At 38.2% G+C, this 17,021-nt stretch overlaps 1 protein-coding gene across 1 annotated transcript in view; it reads left to right on the top strand.

The window, feature by feature from the left end:
- Ptp52F (Protein tyrosine phosphatase 52F) overlaps window positions 1-17,021 on the top strand; it is a 2,268,497-nt gene that overhangs the window by 607,328 nt on the left and 1,644,148 nt on the right. The window contains exon 3 of the mRNA XM_067773018.1: window positions 7,864-7,964. Coding sequence (XP_067629119.1) covers window positions 7,880-7,964 — 85 coding nt within the window. The 5' untranslated portion in view covers window positions 7,864-7,879. The remainder of the gene's footprint in view (window positions 1-7,863; window positions 7,965-17,021) is intronic.

Here is a 17,021-nt window from a genome sequence, read left to right as displayed (position 1 = left end):
CCAACCTCACGGCCACTCGCCCTGGCACATCCATAAAATGCCACAGTCGACCTAAGAGCGACACGACACGTTATACGCTGGAACGGAGACCTCGGCCTCTTCGTCCAGCCCAGAAAAACCCTCGAGTCTGGAACGGAGACCTCTGCCTCTTCGTCCAACCAACAAAAAAAAAAAACCGCAAATCTGGAATGGAGACCTCGGCCTCTCCATCCGAAACGACAAAAACCAAAGAATAACAAAAAATGGTGCCACTCTGGAACGGAGACCTCGGCCTCTTCGTCCAGTCTTACTGGCCATCGACTACAGATATATTACGTTCTGAAATTCTATATTTAAGAATTATGTATAATTCAATGGCAAGAAATATTCACTTCACTGTTCATAACCGCTACTTCTTTCATCTTAGCTCAGGTGGCATGCTAAGCAAGTCGGAAGGGATTCCCGGCCATTTTACGTCGCAGATGAACTCCTCATTTAGATTAAGTTTAGTGTGTAAGTCTTATATTAATTTTTTCTCGTTTCAGCGGAGGTCATTGGCGGAAAACGATGTTGCGTATCGCAAGGGGGGCCGGCATGTTTAGGCAGGATGCCTAACTTTTCCGCATCTGATTGCGACCCCCCCAATGCAACTCTGCAAATCGATGCTCGATACTCGAATTAATTTATAACCACCCACACCATCACCCTCATGCATGTGCATGCATGTACATGCACGTGTATGTGTGTTTTTTGTCAGCACTCATGCATATGCATGTCGGGGTTGATGTGTGGGTGCCTTTCCCCTCCAAAACGGAGGATTTTGCGGTTCAACGGTTGTAGCTTGCTATACAACCGGCCTCTTTGATTTCAACAGCCAACGCGTACACATCTGCCGCCAGCGATCTCTGCCGTAGTAACATATTCAAAAGGTAATATATTATCCTGTATATTTGTTAGCTACCCAATAAAACATATCATTATAACGAGAAATCTCGTATTCTCCTATTTTTATTTCCACACGCCATATTCCCATTGAGATCGACCCCGGTGCGCCCACCTCTCCAGGATTAGACGCACAGCGGCCGAACACCTCCGAAGAGATCTAAGGCCCGGCTTCTCTTCCAATTTGCGTCGTGCTCCTCTTGATTTTCCCTACAAATTGGCCGGACGGGACCTACATGTTTTATGCCGACTCCGAACGGCACCTGCAAGGCAGATGAGTTTTTATTGAGATCTTTTCATGGCAGAAATACACCCGGAGCGCTTGCCAAACACGCTACCATCACACCACGGTGGCCGCCAGAAGCTTTCTATATGCAACAACAAAATACATTTGTGAAACATTTTAGACGGTTTCTACATCTTCTATACGCGATCTCATGAAAACAAAATTTATAAATGTGACAAGAACGTTGAGACTGAAATTTCAGTTTAAAAAAAATTGTACGCGGCAGTTTTATATACTTTTAAATCCATAGTATGCATATGCATTTCATATTTAACTTTTGGCGATACATGCAGGATCGGATGCAAAGGAGATTAGTTGGTAAGTGGTACGTTCTCTGAGTGTTGTGTATTTAGTCTAGAAAACGTGGAATATTTTCTACGTTTACTATGTTTCCTAGAGAATTTCCATTATAATCTTTATTGGAAAAACATTTCAGTGACTTTCACTCTAAAAATCGCAATTATTTTTCAAAATATTTGATTTGCCGTGCGACTTTTTGGATAATAATTCATATAACGAATGTTCGAGCTATTTAAATACATTAAAAGCCACCAATAATGATGCTGGACGAGGAGTCACTTTGATTGAGGAATAAATTGGCATCACAAAAGATGAGGAACAACTGCAATACTATCCATATATATGTATGGGGTATTCCATCCCATTTCGACCAATTTTGAACCCGACCCCTTTAGAATTGGCTGAAAGTTTTTCTTCTTTTTCTAGCTTACGAAAGACGTTTTTCAAAAGTTTTTCAAATTTTTTTTCCAACTCAAAAAAAGTGATGAATTTTTAAAAAACACAGTTTTTGTTTTCAAAATGCTATAACTTTTTCAAAAATTGACCGTTTGGGATCTATTTTTTTTATTTTTTTAAATGTACTTTTCGGAAAAAATTCAAAAAAATTTTTAAAGTTTTTTTTTGTAATTTTTCAGTTTTTCGAGATTTTTGAATTTGGCCCTTTTTTTTTTGTTTTCTCATAAAAAACGGTGCTTTTTTCAAAATGCTATAACTTTTTCAAAAATTTACCGTTTGGGATCATTTTTTTTTTTAAATATGTTTTTAAATATACTTTTCGGAAAAAATATAAAAAAATTTTAAAGTTTTTTTTTTCAATTAAATTAAAAAAAATTCTCGGCCCACTCCGGGATTAGTGGTGATGATTGCAGAGTTGATTGAAGTTTTTTATGAGAAAAAAGGGCTAAATTCGAAAAATCTCGAAAACTGAAAAATTACAAAAAAAAAACTTTAAAATGTTTTTTGTATTTTTTCCTAAAAGTGCATTTAAAAATAAATTAAAAAAAAAAAGATCCCAAACGGTAAATTTTTGAAAAAGTTATAGCATTTTGAAAAGAAAAACGGTGTTTTTTTAAATTCATAACTCTTTTTGAGTTGGATGAAGAAATTTGAAAAATTTCTGAAAAACGTCTTTCGTAAGCTAGAAAAAGAAGAAAAACTTTCAGTCAATTCTAAATGGGTCGGGTTCAAAATTGGTCGAAATGGGATGGAATACCCCGTATATAAGTTGTATTTCAGTGTCTTAATATACTATGTTGAATTTATCGCCGCCTCCAAGAGGGTTAATGGAACATCTCCATAACCACTTTGATGAGATACAGCACCGCCTTAAGCCAAATCCTCCTTATCAACTTACCCTATCCTACACTTGCAGAAGAAGAACGCACACTACCAAAGAGGACACGAGTCCCCTGGCGCGGCTTTGTTCTGGATTTTATAGCAGGGTAAGCTCTTGTATATCCAAAATTTGTATAACTAATTACTTACTTCCATACGGGGTTATTGCAAGTAGTTTGCGAAGATCGGCTAAGGCATCCCAATTGCAATAAGGCAGCTTTTCAGCAAGTGTAATTTAATGTAAATATGAAAAAATTATTATTAAACAACAAAAACTCGTAGAAATGGTAGTAGTTGCGTATTTTAAATCTTTTCATTATTTGTAATAAATCTTACATAAAACTACTTATATGTACTTGGATCATAAAATGGATAATTGTTCCATATTTTTAACCTCTGAGATCTCAAAAATGAACTTTCAGTTCATTTTGATGACTTTATACAGAAAATTACAAGATTGTAAGAAACGAAAAATTAAAAAAGGAGTTCAAGTTTTAGCTCAAATAACTTCTGACCGAGTTGATTAATTAAAAAATAGAATTTTTTTAGTTACAAATATCGTTAGTGAGAAAAATAGTGTTCTGTGCTATTTTACGGGAAATATAAAAGCGTAAAACGGACAGCTGGTTTAGGGGCTTATTCTGCATTTTTTTATTTATTTGAAGATCGTTAATATAAAATATGTATATACACAACTGTATATAAAAAAAATTGTAAAAAAGTTGGCACATAAAATAACAAAATACGACGAAAAAATATTATGAATTATTGCCAATGTTTTCGTGAGCGAAATACGGGGATTGAGATTAATACCGTTGAAGCAGGGTTGGTATTCATTTTTTATACTCATATTAACTTTGATTGGATAACGGTTGGTTGTACAGGTATAAAGGAATCGAGATAGATATATCAAAATCATCAGTATCAAAAAAAATTTGATTGAAAATTTGATTAACACGATAACTTGAGTAAATTTTGAGGTATCTTGACGAAATTTGGAATGTAGGTTCCTGGGCACTCATCTCAGATCGCTATTTAAAACGAACGATATCGGACTATAACCACGCCCACTTTTTCGATATCGAAAATTTGGAAAAATCGAAAAAGTGCGATAATTCATTACCAAAGGCGGATAAAGCGATGAAACTTGGTACGTGGGTTGAACTTATGACGCAGAATAGAAAATAAGTAAAATTTTGACAATAGGCGTGGCACCGCCCACTTTTAAAAGAAGGTAATTTAGAAGTTTTGCAAGCTGTAATTTTGCAGTAGTTGAAGATATCATGATGAAATTTGGCAGGAACGTTACTTGTATTACTATATGTATGCTTAATAAAAATTTGCAAAATCGGAGAACGACCACGCCCACTTTAAAAAAAAATTTTTTAAAGTGAAATTTTTACAAAAAATTTAATATCTTTACAGTATATAAGTAAATTATGTCAACATTCAACTCCAGTAATGATATGGTGCAACAAAATACAAAAACAAAAGAAAATTTCAAAATGGGCGTGGCTCCGCCATTTTTCATTTGATTTGTCTAGGATACATTTAATGCCATAAGTCGAACAAATATTTACCAATCCTTGTGAAATTTGGTAGGCGCTTAGAATCTAGAACGATAACTGTTTTCTGTGAAGAACGGGGAAATCGGTTGAAGCCACGCCCAGTTTTTATACACAGTAGGTCGTCTGTCCTTCCGCTCGGAACACGATAACTTGAGCAAAAATCGATATATCTTTACTAAACTCAGTTCACATAATTATCTGAACACACTTTGTATTCGTATAAAAAATGGCCGAAATCCGACTATGACCACGCCCACTTTTTCGATTTCGAAAAATACGAAAAATGAAAAAATGCCATAATTCTATACCAAATACGAAAAAAGGGATGAAATATGGTAATTGCATTGGTTTATTGACACAAAATATAACTTTAGAAAAAAACTTTGTAAAATGGGTGACACCTACCATATTAAGTAGAAGAAAATGAAAAAGTTCTGCAGGGCGAAATCGAAAGCCCTTAGAATCATGGCAGGAATACTGTTCTTGGTATTACATATATAAATAAATTAGCGGTACCCGACAGATTATGTTCTGGGTCACCCTGGTCCACATTTTGGTCGAAATCTCGAAAACGCCTTCACATATACAACTACCACAAATCCCTTTTAAAATTCTTATTAATATCTTTAATTTGACACTCATATTGTACAAACATTATAGAGTCACCCCTGGTCCCCCTTTATGGCGATATATCGAAATATAGAACTAAGGTCCACTCCCTTTTAAAATACTCATTATCACCTTTCGTTTGATACTCATAATGTACAAACGCATTCTAGAGTCAACCCTGGTCCACCTTTATAACGATATCCCGAAAAGGCGTCCACCTATAGAACTAAGGCCCAATCCCTTTTAAAATACTCATTAACACCTTTCATTTGATACCCATATCGTACAAACAAATTCTAGAGTCACCCCTGGTCCACCTTTATATCGATATTTCGAAAAGCCGTCCAGGCCCAATCCCTTTTAAAATACTCATTAACACCATTCATTTGATACCCATATCGTATAAACGCATTCTAGAGTCATCCCTGGTCCACCTTTATGGCGATATCTCGAAAAGGCGTCCACCTATAAAACTAAGGCCCACTCCCTTTTAAAATACTCATTAACACCTTTTATTTGATACCCATATCGTACAAACAAATTCTAGAGTCACCCCTGGTCCACCTTTATGGCGATATCTCGAAAAGGCGTCCACCCATAGAACTAAGGCCCACTCCCTTTTAAAATACTCATTAACACCTTTCATTTGATACCCATATCGTACAAACAAATTCTAGAATCACCCCTTGTCCACCTTTATGGCAATATCTCGAAAAGGCGTCCACCCATAGAACTAAGGTCCACTCCCTTTTAAAACACTCATTAACAACTTTCGTTTGACACCTATATTATACAAACGCTTTCTAGAGTGACCCCTGGTCCACCTTTATAACGATATCCCGAAAAGGCGTCCACCTATAGAGCTAAGGCCCACTCCCTTTTAAAATACTCATTAACACCTTTCATTTGATACCCATGTCATACAAACAAATTCTAGAGTCACCCCTGGTCCATCTTTATGGCGATATCTCGAAAATGCGTCCACCTATAGAACTAAGGCCCACTCCCTTTTAAAATACTCATTAGCACCTTTCATTTGATACCCATATCGTACAAACAAATTCTAGAGTCACCCCTGATCCACCTTTATGGCGATATCTCGAAAAGCCGTCCGCCTATACAATTAAGGCCCACTCCTTTTTAAAATACTCATTAACACCTTTCATTTGATACCCATATCGTACAAACAAACTCTAAAGTCACCCCTGGTCCACCTTTATGGCGATATCTCGAAAAGGCGTCCACCTATAGAACTAAGGCCCACTCCCTTTTAAAATACTCATTAGCACCTTTCATTTGATACCCATATCGTACAAACAAATTTTAGAGTCACCCCTGGTCCACCTTTATGGCGATATCTCGAAAAGCCGTCCGCCTATAGAATTAATTCCCACTCCCTTTTAAAATACTCATTAACACCTTTCATTTGATACCCATATCGTACAAACAAATTCTAGAGTCACCCCTGGTCCACCTATATGGCGATATCTCGAAAATGCGTCCACCTATAGAGCTAAGGCCTACTCCCTTTTAAAATACTCATTAACACCTTTCATTTCCTACCCATGTCATACAAACAAATTCTAGAGCCACCCCTGGTCCACCTTTATGGCGATATCTCGAAAATGCGTCCACCTATAGAACTAAGGCCCACTCTCTTTTAAAATACTCATTAGCACCTTTCATTTGATACGCATATCGTACAAACATATTCTAGAGTCACCCCTGGTCCACCTTTATAACGATATCCCGAAAAGGCGTCCACCTATAGAGCTAAGGCCCACTCCCTTTTAAAATAGTCATTAACACCTTTCATTTGATACCCATATCGTACAAACAAATTCTAGTGTGACCCTTGGTCCACCTTTACGGCGCTATCTCTAAAAGGCGTCCACCTATAGAACTAAGGCCCAAGCCCTTTTAAAATACTCATTAGCACCTTTCATTTGATACCCATATCGTACAAACAAACTCTAAAGTCACCCCTGGTCCACCTTTATGGCGATATCTCGAAAAGGCGTCCACCTATAGAACTAAGGCCCACTCCCTTTTAAAATACTCATTAGCACCTTTCATTTGATACCCATATCGTACAAACAAATTTTAGAGTCACCCCTGGTCCACCTTTATGGCGATATCTCGAAAACCGTCCGCCTATGAAATTAAGGCCCACTCCCTTTTAAAATACTCATTAACACCTTTCATTTGATACCCATATCGTACAAACAAATTCTAGAGTCACCCCTAGTCCATCTTTATGGCGATATCTCGAAAAGGCGTCCACCTATAGAACTGAGGCCAACGCCCTTTTAAAAACTCATTAAGACCTTTCTTTTCATACCCATATCGTACAAACAAATTCTGGAGTCACCCCTGGTTCTCCTTTATGGTGATATCTCGAAAAGGCGTCCACCTAGAGAACTAAGACCCACGCCCTTTTAAAATATTCATTAACACCTTTCATTTGATACCCATATCGTACAAACAACACATTCCAGGGTTACCCTAGGTTCATTTTCCTCCATGGTGATTTTCCCTTATTTTGTCTCCATAGCTCTCAACTGAGTATGTAATGTTCGGTTACACCCGAACTTAGCCTTCCTTACTTGTTTTCTATGTATTTTGTTGTTGTGACTTTACAAACTGTTCAATCCATGCATTTCGTGCACCGTTTGCAAGACAAAAGCGAATCCCCCTAATGTTTCTCATTTAACCGACAAAATCTGCACAGCTGACAATCCGATCTCTAAATGACAGTAGAGTTTTTTGACAGAAACATATGTATGTATGTACTAAACCTATATAAATCTACTTTATATTATATTTATTCTGCATGTTATCAAGTTTGGCGATATTAAGAATGGCTTGGAGCGCTGTATTATTCATATTATTGTCAACATTATTTCAAAAAAGATTTTGCCTTAATTTGGATACGCAATCAAAAGGTACGTAATGCATACTGATTTATTAATTTGCACAAGGGGTTCAAATTCAACTACTAAATGTAACACATACAACTAATATAATCATAACCTCAGGGTTATTATCTCTTCTTACTTTTCCTTTCCTTTCCTTTCCTTTCCTTTCCTTTCTTTTCTTTTCTTTTTTTTCTTTCCTTTTCTTATCTTTTCTTTCCTTTCATTTCAATTTTTTTGTTTTCCTTTCCTTTTCCTTCCTCTCCTTCCTTTTCAGTCCTGCCCTTTCCTTTCTTAATTAATTTTGATCGTTGATGTAATCTTCTATTAATTTATTACATCGTGAATTTAGTGAGTGTGAGACATATTCACAATAATTTCTCTCATTAAATTATTGTATACTATTATGATGAAAAAACTGAAAAGAATTAAAAATTGAAATAAATAATTAAATTTACGAATGTAAATTAAATTTAGACTAAACTCGATTTCAGCGACCTTTGTAGTAAAATCTCTACATTTCTTTTAGCCGTCAGTTGTAATAAAACTAATTTTTTTTTATAATACTCCTATCATATTTCAATTCTTTCGGAGATCGCCTTCAGGGGCTACAACAACAGAAATAAAAGTTTACCTAAATAACACTAAACATAAACAACAACATATTTGACCTCACTATATCAGGCGTTGGTGTGAGGGCTTAGCCGAACTCCATAGCGCCTAACTATGGGGCTGAGGGGTAGCGAGATGTCGGTGATCAAGAACTGCACCCCTCCTAATCCAGGGTATTATGCAGACCGTGCCTACTGTATGATTTGCATCTTACGATGAGGGCGACCACTTGACATGGGTTCATGAGACAGTGCAAGAATGTCGAAGAAAGTTCACTGACGAAAACTTTGCTGAGAGCAACCCTCAATTTTACAACCGCATCGAAGAGGAAAAAGCCCCAAGAGATAAGATGCAGCGATCGGCTGAACCTGACAAGCCTGCTTTTAAACGGCAGAAGGAGGGTAAATGCCCCAGTCGCAGAACCAGGAGGTCAACTAACCGGAATGACAAGAACCAAACCTCAAAGTCTGCTTAGTAGATTGAAGAGAAAAGCTGTAACACAGGAAAAGGAAGGCAATAATGGCTTGGAAAACGAAAACACACATTATTATAAGTCACACTACATCTTACTCGATGATAATAAAAGGAGCTAACGCTGAGGTTTTCACCGAGAAGAAGATGAGCGAAATTGCGAAGCAGTTCCTGAGTGTAGCACTAATAGATTGCAGCGTCCCCAATGGCAGATGCCAACCGAACGGCGGTGATCCGTAGAAGAAAAGCTGATCATTATCTTGATCAAACTGCCACACGATGAACCAAACAGACGGCTACCAACTTTCGAAACAGCTGGGTGGTACAATGGGGTTGAACTGATGACCTGCATCAATAACGCGATTTTTGGCATGGCTGCAGAGAATTGTTCCAGACCTTCAAAAACAATAACGCGCAAGGCTGAAAGTTGTGGATGGAGCACTGACCCACACCATAAAAAAGGCTAATATTTGGATACCACGAGTGGTGTAGCCGGAGAACACGCTTAATATGTTGCAGCGACAGAATCCGATAAACTAACATGGGATTGGAAGGTACTTCGTGTTTCCCGGCCCGTGGAGGGGGGTCTATAATACACCATCCAAATTAATAAAGAGTCGGACGATCTATATTACTAACAGATTGGGAAAATATTCTAGGGCGAAGGCAGTATTTTTATGCGCCTTACCCCAGGACAATTAACTCAATACACTAAAAACAGGGGAGGTGGAGAGGGCTTCGAGAACATGAAAGTAGCTTCAAATGACGGGGGCAAGAGCACATTGGCAGAGGTGCACAAGCATATCAATGATGCTAATAACCTTGAGAAAAAGAAGAATATGCTAAAAGCAGGAGAGGTAGGAAAGGACATCAAGGACCTGGAAGTAGCAGAAGAAGAACAAAGACGCTTCGAGCAGTTGGAGGAGTACAACAACTCCTTATTAAAGGCGCTGACAACTGCATACTTTAGAGCTTTTCCTCTGAAAAGATTCAAGAGGAAAGCAAGGCAACCATGGTGGAGTGAGGAGCTGAGTCTTCTTAGGGCGCAGGAGAAAGAGATTTTTAAGTTGGTTGCGGTTAGGGAGAAGTGATGGGAAAAATTCAGAGATCTGTTGTAGGTCTATAAACGTGAAATCAATAGGTCCAAACGGGTTTTTTGGAGGAAATTATGTTCGGACAAAGAATTCATTTTCATTTCATTCATTTTCATTTCATTTTTATTGAGCATTTTTCTTATACCTATCTATTTACATATGTAGCAAAGTTACAATAGCAAAAAAAATAAAAATAAAAAAGTTTAACATTATGAAGTATAAATTAACGAATGCATAATATGTGTATGAGACCGTGTAGATATAAGAAAAAGGTAAGACATTTTTTATGTTAAGCTTAACATAGTGGCAAATGTCATATCTATCAAAAATATTGAAACATTAGTGCAGTGGGGTGACTGCTAAATATAGAAAGTGAGTTATAATTTTTTTAAAACCTCCACGGAAATGTCGAGACTGAGTAAAGTCCCATCTAAGGGAGATGCTGTCTAGGGACTGATGAAAAATGACGACGGGGAATGGTCACGCAATAGTAAAGATCCCCTTGAGGCAATAATTAATACTTTCGTCCCATCCGGAGCTGATGCGGAAGAGTTATGTTACCACTTCTTCAATTTTAATACGGAACGAGAGGTACAACGATTGGTCAAAAATACCAAAATTTATTTATAAAATCGCCGGGTCCAGATTGGATATTCCCTGCTATGCTGCAGATGGCTGGTGGAACGATTTTAGAGTGGCTTCGAATAATCTCAGCCACGTCCCGCAATCTTGAAGAACGCCCCTTCATACCGAAAGCGGGAGAAGCGAGTCACTTGACCCAGAAGGACTTCAGACCTATTAGTTCGACATCTTTTCTGCTCAAAACACTAGAGAGCTTAAAATATATGTATAGGAAATCAAATATTAAAGAGAGTTGTTCACTACAGCACAAAATGTTTACACCAAAGCCAAGCCAGTCAATATTGCATTCCATAGGATGGTCGTGATTAAAAAAAAAGACCTGAAATACCATGACGTTACTGGAGCTTTCATCAGTGTCTCGAAAAAAGCAATTATGGACAATCTCAACTCGACTGAAAATCATCTAGCTTTAACAAGTAGCCAAGCCCGGGATATCAGTTAAGGACGTTACGGCAGGACATGAAAGGAATCACAATCGAGTAAAATCTCAAGCGCCACTCAACCAGAAAAAGGTCGAAAAGAAAGAAGACGCCACCACGACAGCTCAAAAGTCAGGAGAGTGGCAGGTAGCCAAACCTAAAAAGGCAAATAGAAAGAAAATGATTAAAGCCAGGCCGGATGCAATCATAATTTCGAAGGAGAGATGCTACGCATGCTGACATACTGGGAAAAAAGGAAAAGATGGCACCGACAGAGGCTGGAGACTTCAATGCAAGGTAAACTGTACGGGGAAGTAATAGAACTACCCCATAGTGGCGGAGTTCTTCTCGAAGCTTTACACACCTGAGGCTAGAACTTCTAAATGAGCCAGGGAAATAAACATTTTACACTGGCAATAGTCGCCCGTTATAGATCCCACGTTTGCTAATAGCGAAATAGCGAGACGAGCAAAATGGTCCATCAGTAATGTCTACACACAGCTACCACAAAGTTATTAACCTAGAGCTAGTGGAAACTTCACCAAAGACAGCTTCCAACCAACTCCACAGAAGAAGATGGAAACAACACCTTTTTGGACTAGAAGCATTTGATGTTGTATGGAATGACGCCATAATACGAAGGACACATGCGGAAAATCTGTCGGTTAAAATATCTAAGTCATCAGGTATGGCGCGTGATGCTGCCATGGCCAGAAGTCGCACAAAGCTAAATCGGAATTTGGTATATTGGTGGAACGAGGAAATAGCGGAGGAACGTAGAAAATACCACAAGGCAAAACGAAGGGCACACTCGTCGCCACGATATTATGAGCTACCCAAGACCTATATAGCCCAACGAACGGCTCTTAAAAATGCTATAAAAAATAGCAAGAGAGTCTGCTTCAAGGAACTGGTGCATAGTGCCGATATTGATCATTGGGGATTGGCTTAGAGAAAGGTGATGGCGAAAAATAAAGGGCGGAAATCACAGCAGCCTTCATGCCCGATACTGACGAGAAGAATCGTTGAAACTCTTTTCCAACACAAGATTACTAAACCTATCAAAGTGAGGACCTCGAAGGTATGGAAATCCCAGAAATAATAGAGCAGGAGGTACTGGATGCAATACAAAGAATTTCGGATAATAAGTCTCCAGGGCCGGATGGAGTGCCACATATAGCCCTTAAATCGGCGATAAGGTCTAGAACAGGAGTCACCAAATGGTGGACCGCGGTCGGCATCCGGACCATGGACCTGCTTTGTGGGACCTTGTATCAGCAACTCGAAGTTATGTAACTAACAGCCGAAAAAAAGAAAGGCTGAAATTGAAAATAGACAGTTTTTTGCCAGAATGGACGGATTTGTATTGGTCACGCTGCCGAGTCGTCCTGGAGCAGTTCCGATGTGTCTAGTTTGTCAACAAACAGTTCCGTTAGTTAAAAGCTCGAATATAAAACGACATTATCAGACCAAACACAAGCCATTCGCAGATAATTATCCGCTTGGCACGTCTAAAATTGCAAGTTTATTGTCAAGCTACGCATCTTCGACTCAAGTTATAAGTCGCTCCGTTATTGAACAGGAGAAATGTGGTGAAGCTTCTTTACGTATTTCTTGGGCTATTGCTAAACATATGAAACCATTCACCAATGCTGATATAGTTAAGAAATGTATGCTAGAGGCAGGCAATGTTTTGTTTGAGAAGAGAAAAAATGTTGTGGAAAGTATTCGACGGATTCCGATATCTGCGAGTACTAATACAAGAAACACACACGTTTAAGCCGAAGAAAACTATTGTGATGTGAAACGGCTGTTAAATATTTCCGACTTTTATGCCATGGCTATGGATGAATCATGTGACATCACTGATAAAGCCCAATTGGTTATTTTTGTTCGTTTCTTCGACAAAATGAGAGAAACGTTTGTTGAGGAGCTATTAACGATTTTACCATTAAGAGGAAGAACCCGAGGAGAAGACATGACGGAGATGGTGATGGATTATTTCGTTAAAAATGAGTTTGACTTAAAAAAGCTTTTAGCAGTAACTACCGATGGTGCACCAGCGATGGTTGGGGCTGAAAAAGGACTAGTTCACCTATTGAGAACTAGTTCAAAATGTAACGAAAATTTGATTTCCTACCATTGTATCATTCATCAAACTGTGCTTTGCTGCAAGCTAAATGCCAATCTTGAGAAAATAATGCAAAAAGTGATGAAAATAAATAATTTTCTTCGAGCAAAATCAGCACTGAAACATCGTGAATTGAAATTATTTCTTGAAGAAATAGATGCTCAATATGATGATTTGTTATTGCATAATAATGTAAGGTGGTTAAGCAAAGGATGCGTTTTACAACGATTCTTCACCATTTTTGAAGACTTGAGAACATATCTTTTCAACAGTGAGCATAAATCAGCAAAGGCCTACTTAATGTTTTTAAACACATCAATGATCTGAAAAATATTTTCTTGCGGAAACCCGACCTTTTCATTGTGGATCTTGATAATGAATGTCTCCACTTACCTAATTTGAAAAAAAATCTTTAGTAGCGAGCTTGATGTCGTCCAATACAAGACGTTCATTGAAGATCTTAAATCGGAATTTGGAAAGAGATTCACAGATTTTAAGACAATTTCAAATGTCGTTGGCATCTTTAGTAACATTTATTCTCTGAATCCGGATGGCGAATGGGGTAAGGAAGCTGAGTATATTTTCGGGAGTAGTAAAGCTGCTCTTCAGATGGAAATGATCAATTTTCAAGAAAACACAGTTTTAAAACACCAAAATCAGAAAGTTTCTTGTCAAGAGTTTTTTATAAAATTTGTTTGTGCTACTAAATACCCAGTATTGAAAATCTTGCCTTGAAACTCTTCACTTTGTTTGGGTCAACATATGTTTGTGAAGCAGCTTTTTCTAACATGAACTTTATTAAAAATAAATTCTGGAAAAGACTCTCCGATATACATCTACAAGATTTAATGAGAATAGCCTGCAGAAGCTTTACTCCAAACTACGTACGGATAGTCCAAGGAAAAAAATGCCATTTTTCTCATTAATATTGTAAAAACCGTTTGTCTTTTATTTAATTAATGAAACAATTTACGAGAATCTATTCGTTTTATTTGGCCATTTATAACGTAAGTATGTATGTACACAGATTATTTAAACAACACGGTTTATTTTATTACCCTTCGGATCGCGACGGCCATGTTATTGAAAAAAACGGACTCCAATTAAATTAATTGATGACCCCTGGTCTAGAACATCAGTATTTACGGATCTCTTCAACGCCTGTATCTAAGAAGGCATCTTCTCCCTCTTACGGAAATGTCAAAGACGTGTTCTTTTGCTGAAACCTGGTAATATGCCCGTACAGCCAGCCATCTTCATAAAGGCTACTTTGAATGTTGGATTCAATAGGAAAGATTATCTAAGATATTATTAGTCAGCGTCTGCCCAGATGGCTTGTCAAATAGTCGGTCTGGATTTCGAAAATTGTGATCCACGATAGATGCAATACCAACAGTTGTCATTATAGCACGCGGAGCCAAAATGGGAGGCCCAAATAAAAAAAAGCTCTGTGCACTGATTACTTTGGATATTACAAATGCTTTGAACATCGCAAACTGGATGCGCTACGAAACTTTGCAACACCTACTCAGGATAATTGGTAGCTATTTAAGCAACAAAGTACTCCTTTTTGATACGGATGAGGGACCAAGAAAACACAACATCACCAGCGGTATCCCTCAGGGATCTGTTCTGGGTCCAACGCTATGTAATGGGATGTATACCGGTATGGTACAAATCGACCTTCCCGGAGGCACGGAAATTGTCGGCTATGCAGATGATATTGTCGTAGAAGCAGTGGCCATATAACTTAATCTGATCCAAGCATTATGTAATGATACCCTGGGAAGAACAAAGGAATGGCTGACGAACATGGGGCTGGAGATGTAAAGCAATAAGACAGAAGTGGTTTTAGTGAGCTCATAGCGGACTGTGGATGAGTTAGTCATAACCATAGGATCTTATCAAATACATTCAAAGCCTTTCTTGAAATATCTAGGAGTAAACATTGACTCGAAACTAAATTTTAGGGAGCACTTCAGGGCGGTGGGGTAAAAAGTTTCTAGAGTTAGGTGAGCCCTAACGCGAATAATGCCCAACATCGGCGGCCAAGTTGAAGCTTCCCGTCAACTATTATCCTGCGTAACCAGGTCAATAATATTAAATGCAGCACCAGCATGGCCCACCAAAAAGTTATACTAGCAGCCTACCGTATTATTGCTATACGAATAGCATGTGCCTATCGGACGGTGTCCGCCCAAGGATCCGTGTTTTATCCAGGAAAATCCCAATAGATCTAATCTGAGGTGAAATGTCCAATCTGTATGGCATTGGAATCAGCCGACCATCTGAAGATGCTAAGAAAAGCGCAAGGTCACGAAAAATAGTTAGGTGGAAAAAACGGTGGGAAGAATTGATAAGAGGGCGCTGAACATTCAGGCTTGGCACGGCGAACTAAACTACGACTTCACACAAATATTTAGCAGTCACGAAGATGATCGCTTCTGTTCACACCATGCCGCCGGAGTAGACAGCGCAGAACACGTAATGTTTCACTGCCCTCGTTTTCACGGCAAAAGACTCTATGTCCACAGAGTTTTTTGAGGGGAACCTTCCATTAGGAATTTAGTTCCCCGAATTTACAGACAAATAGATTGTTGGATTGCTGTGAGCAAGATGACCTTTATATTTATGACGCAATTGAAGCATGCTGAATGGAGTGCAGAGAAATGCATATGTGAAGTAGGTTACGTTGAACTGGTCGGTCCATGAGGACCTCACATAGACTGAATGAGTCCGTCGTGTTACCAGAAGTTTATTTCAATGACCAAACTGAAAACCCTTATCCAAAACCAGGACCTGTGTAATAAAATAACTACGTCCTATTGGCAAATACTAGAAGCTTCCTAGGACTTAAGCCACTTGCTGCTTCTAAATCTGACAGCTGTATCACTCCTAATAGCTAGAGTCTTAGCCTGACAAGCGCACAAAACGTGCTCGATCGTTTCCCCCTCCATCCCGCACTTCCTACATCTGCTATCATTGACCAAGCCTAATTTAAAGGCATGTGACGCCAGAAGGCAGTGTCCAGTCAGAATACCCGACATGAATCCTCCCTTTTTAATAATAGAAGCAACTTAGTTAGTCTAAGGTTGTAAAACCTACACATAATCTTCGACACTTTACAGCCCCGCGCTTGAACCCACGCCTTTCCCGCTTGGTGGATCATGTATACCTCTCGCCCTCGCTTAATCTATGTGAAGTAGTGGCGACTAAATAATTTGCTTCCATACATTAATTTAATATTTAGATACATAGCTTCCGTTTAGTTCGATATGAAGTTTATTACATTTTTTACTATTTAGTTTGGCAGCTTAAATTGAGATTATGTTACAAATAGAGTGGAAGGCAGTAAAAGGAGGCAGTCGAATGGAAAGGAATGGAGAACAGTAGGAAGGGCAGAGTTGCATTGCATCAATATACCTTTAATCTTTGTATAAATATTACAGATAAATGTACAAAAAATAACTAAATGCTTGAATACAAGCAAACATTTTCTGTAAATTACTGCAAATAAGGTGTCTGAAATGCTATATATTCAAAAATTATCACAGTTTATGTTTGCTCAAAAATGTACCTTCAATATACTTAAAGATTTTCTTAATATGGACGTTGATAAATAGTGTGTGTGCTAATTTTGAATGATCAGCTGTGAGTTGCGCTTGGTTTCAAGTGGTTTATAACTAATTTTCTGTTTGTCAAGTAAGTGTCTATATAC

Source organism: Eurosta solidaginis, chromosome 3 (genome assembly GCF_040869045.1).
Source record: "Eurosta solidaginis isolate ZX-2024a chromosome 3, ASM4086904v1, whole genome shotgun sequence".
NCBI lineage: Eukaryota > Metazoa > Arthropoda > Insecta > Diptera > Tephritidae > Eurosta > Eurosta solidaginis.
Note: the sequence above shows the minus strand (reverse complement) of the source record. Positions and strands in the feature narration are given on the sequence as shown.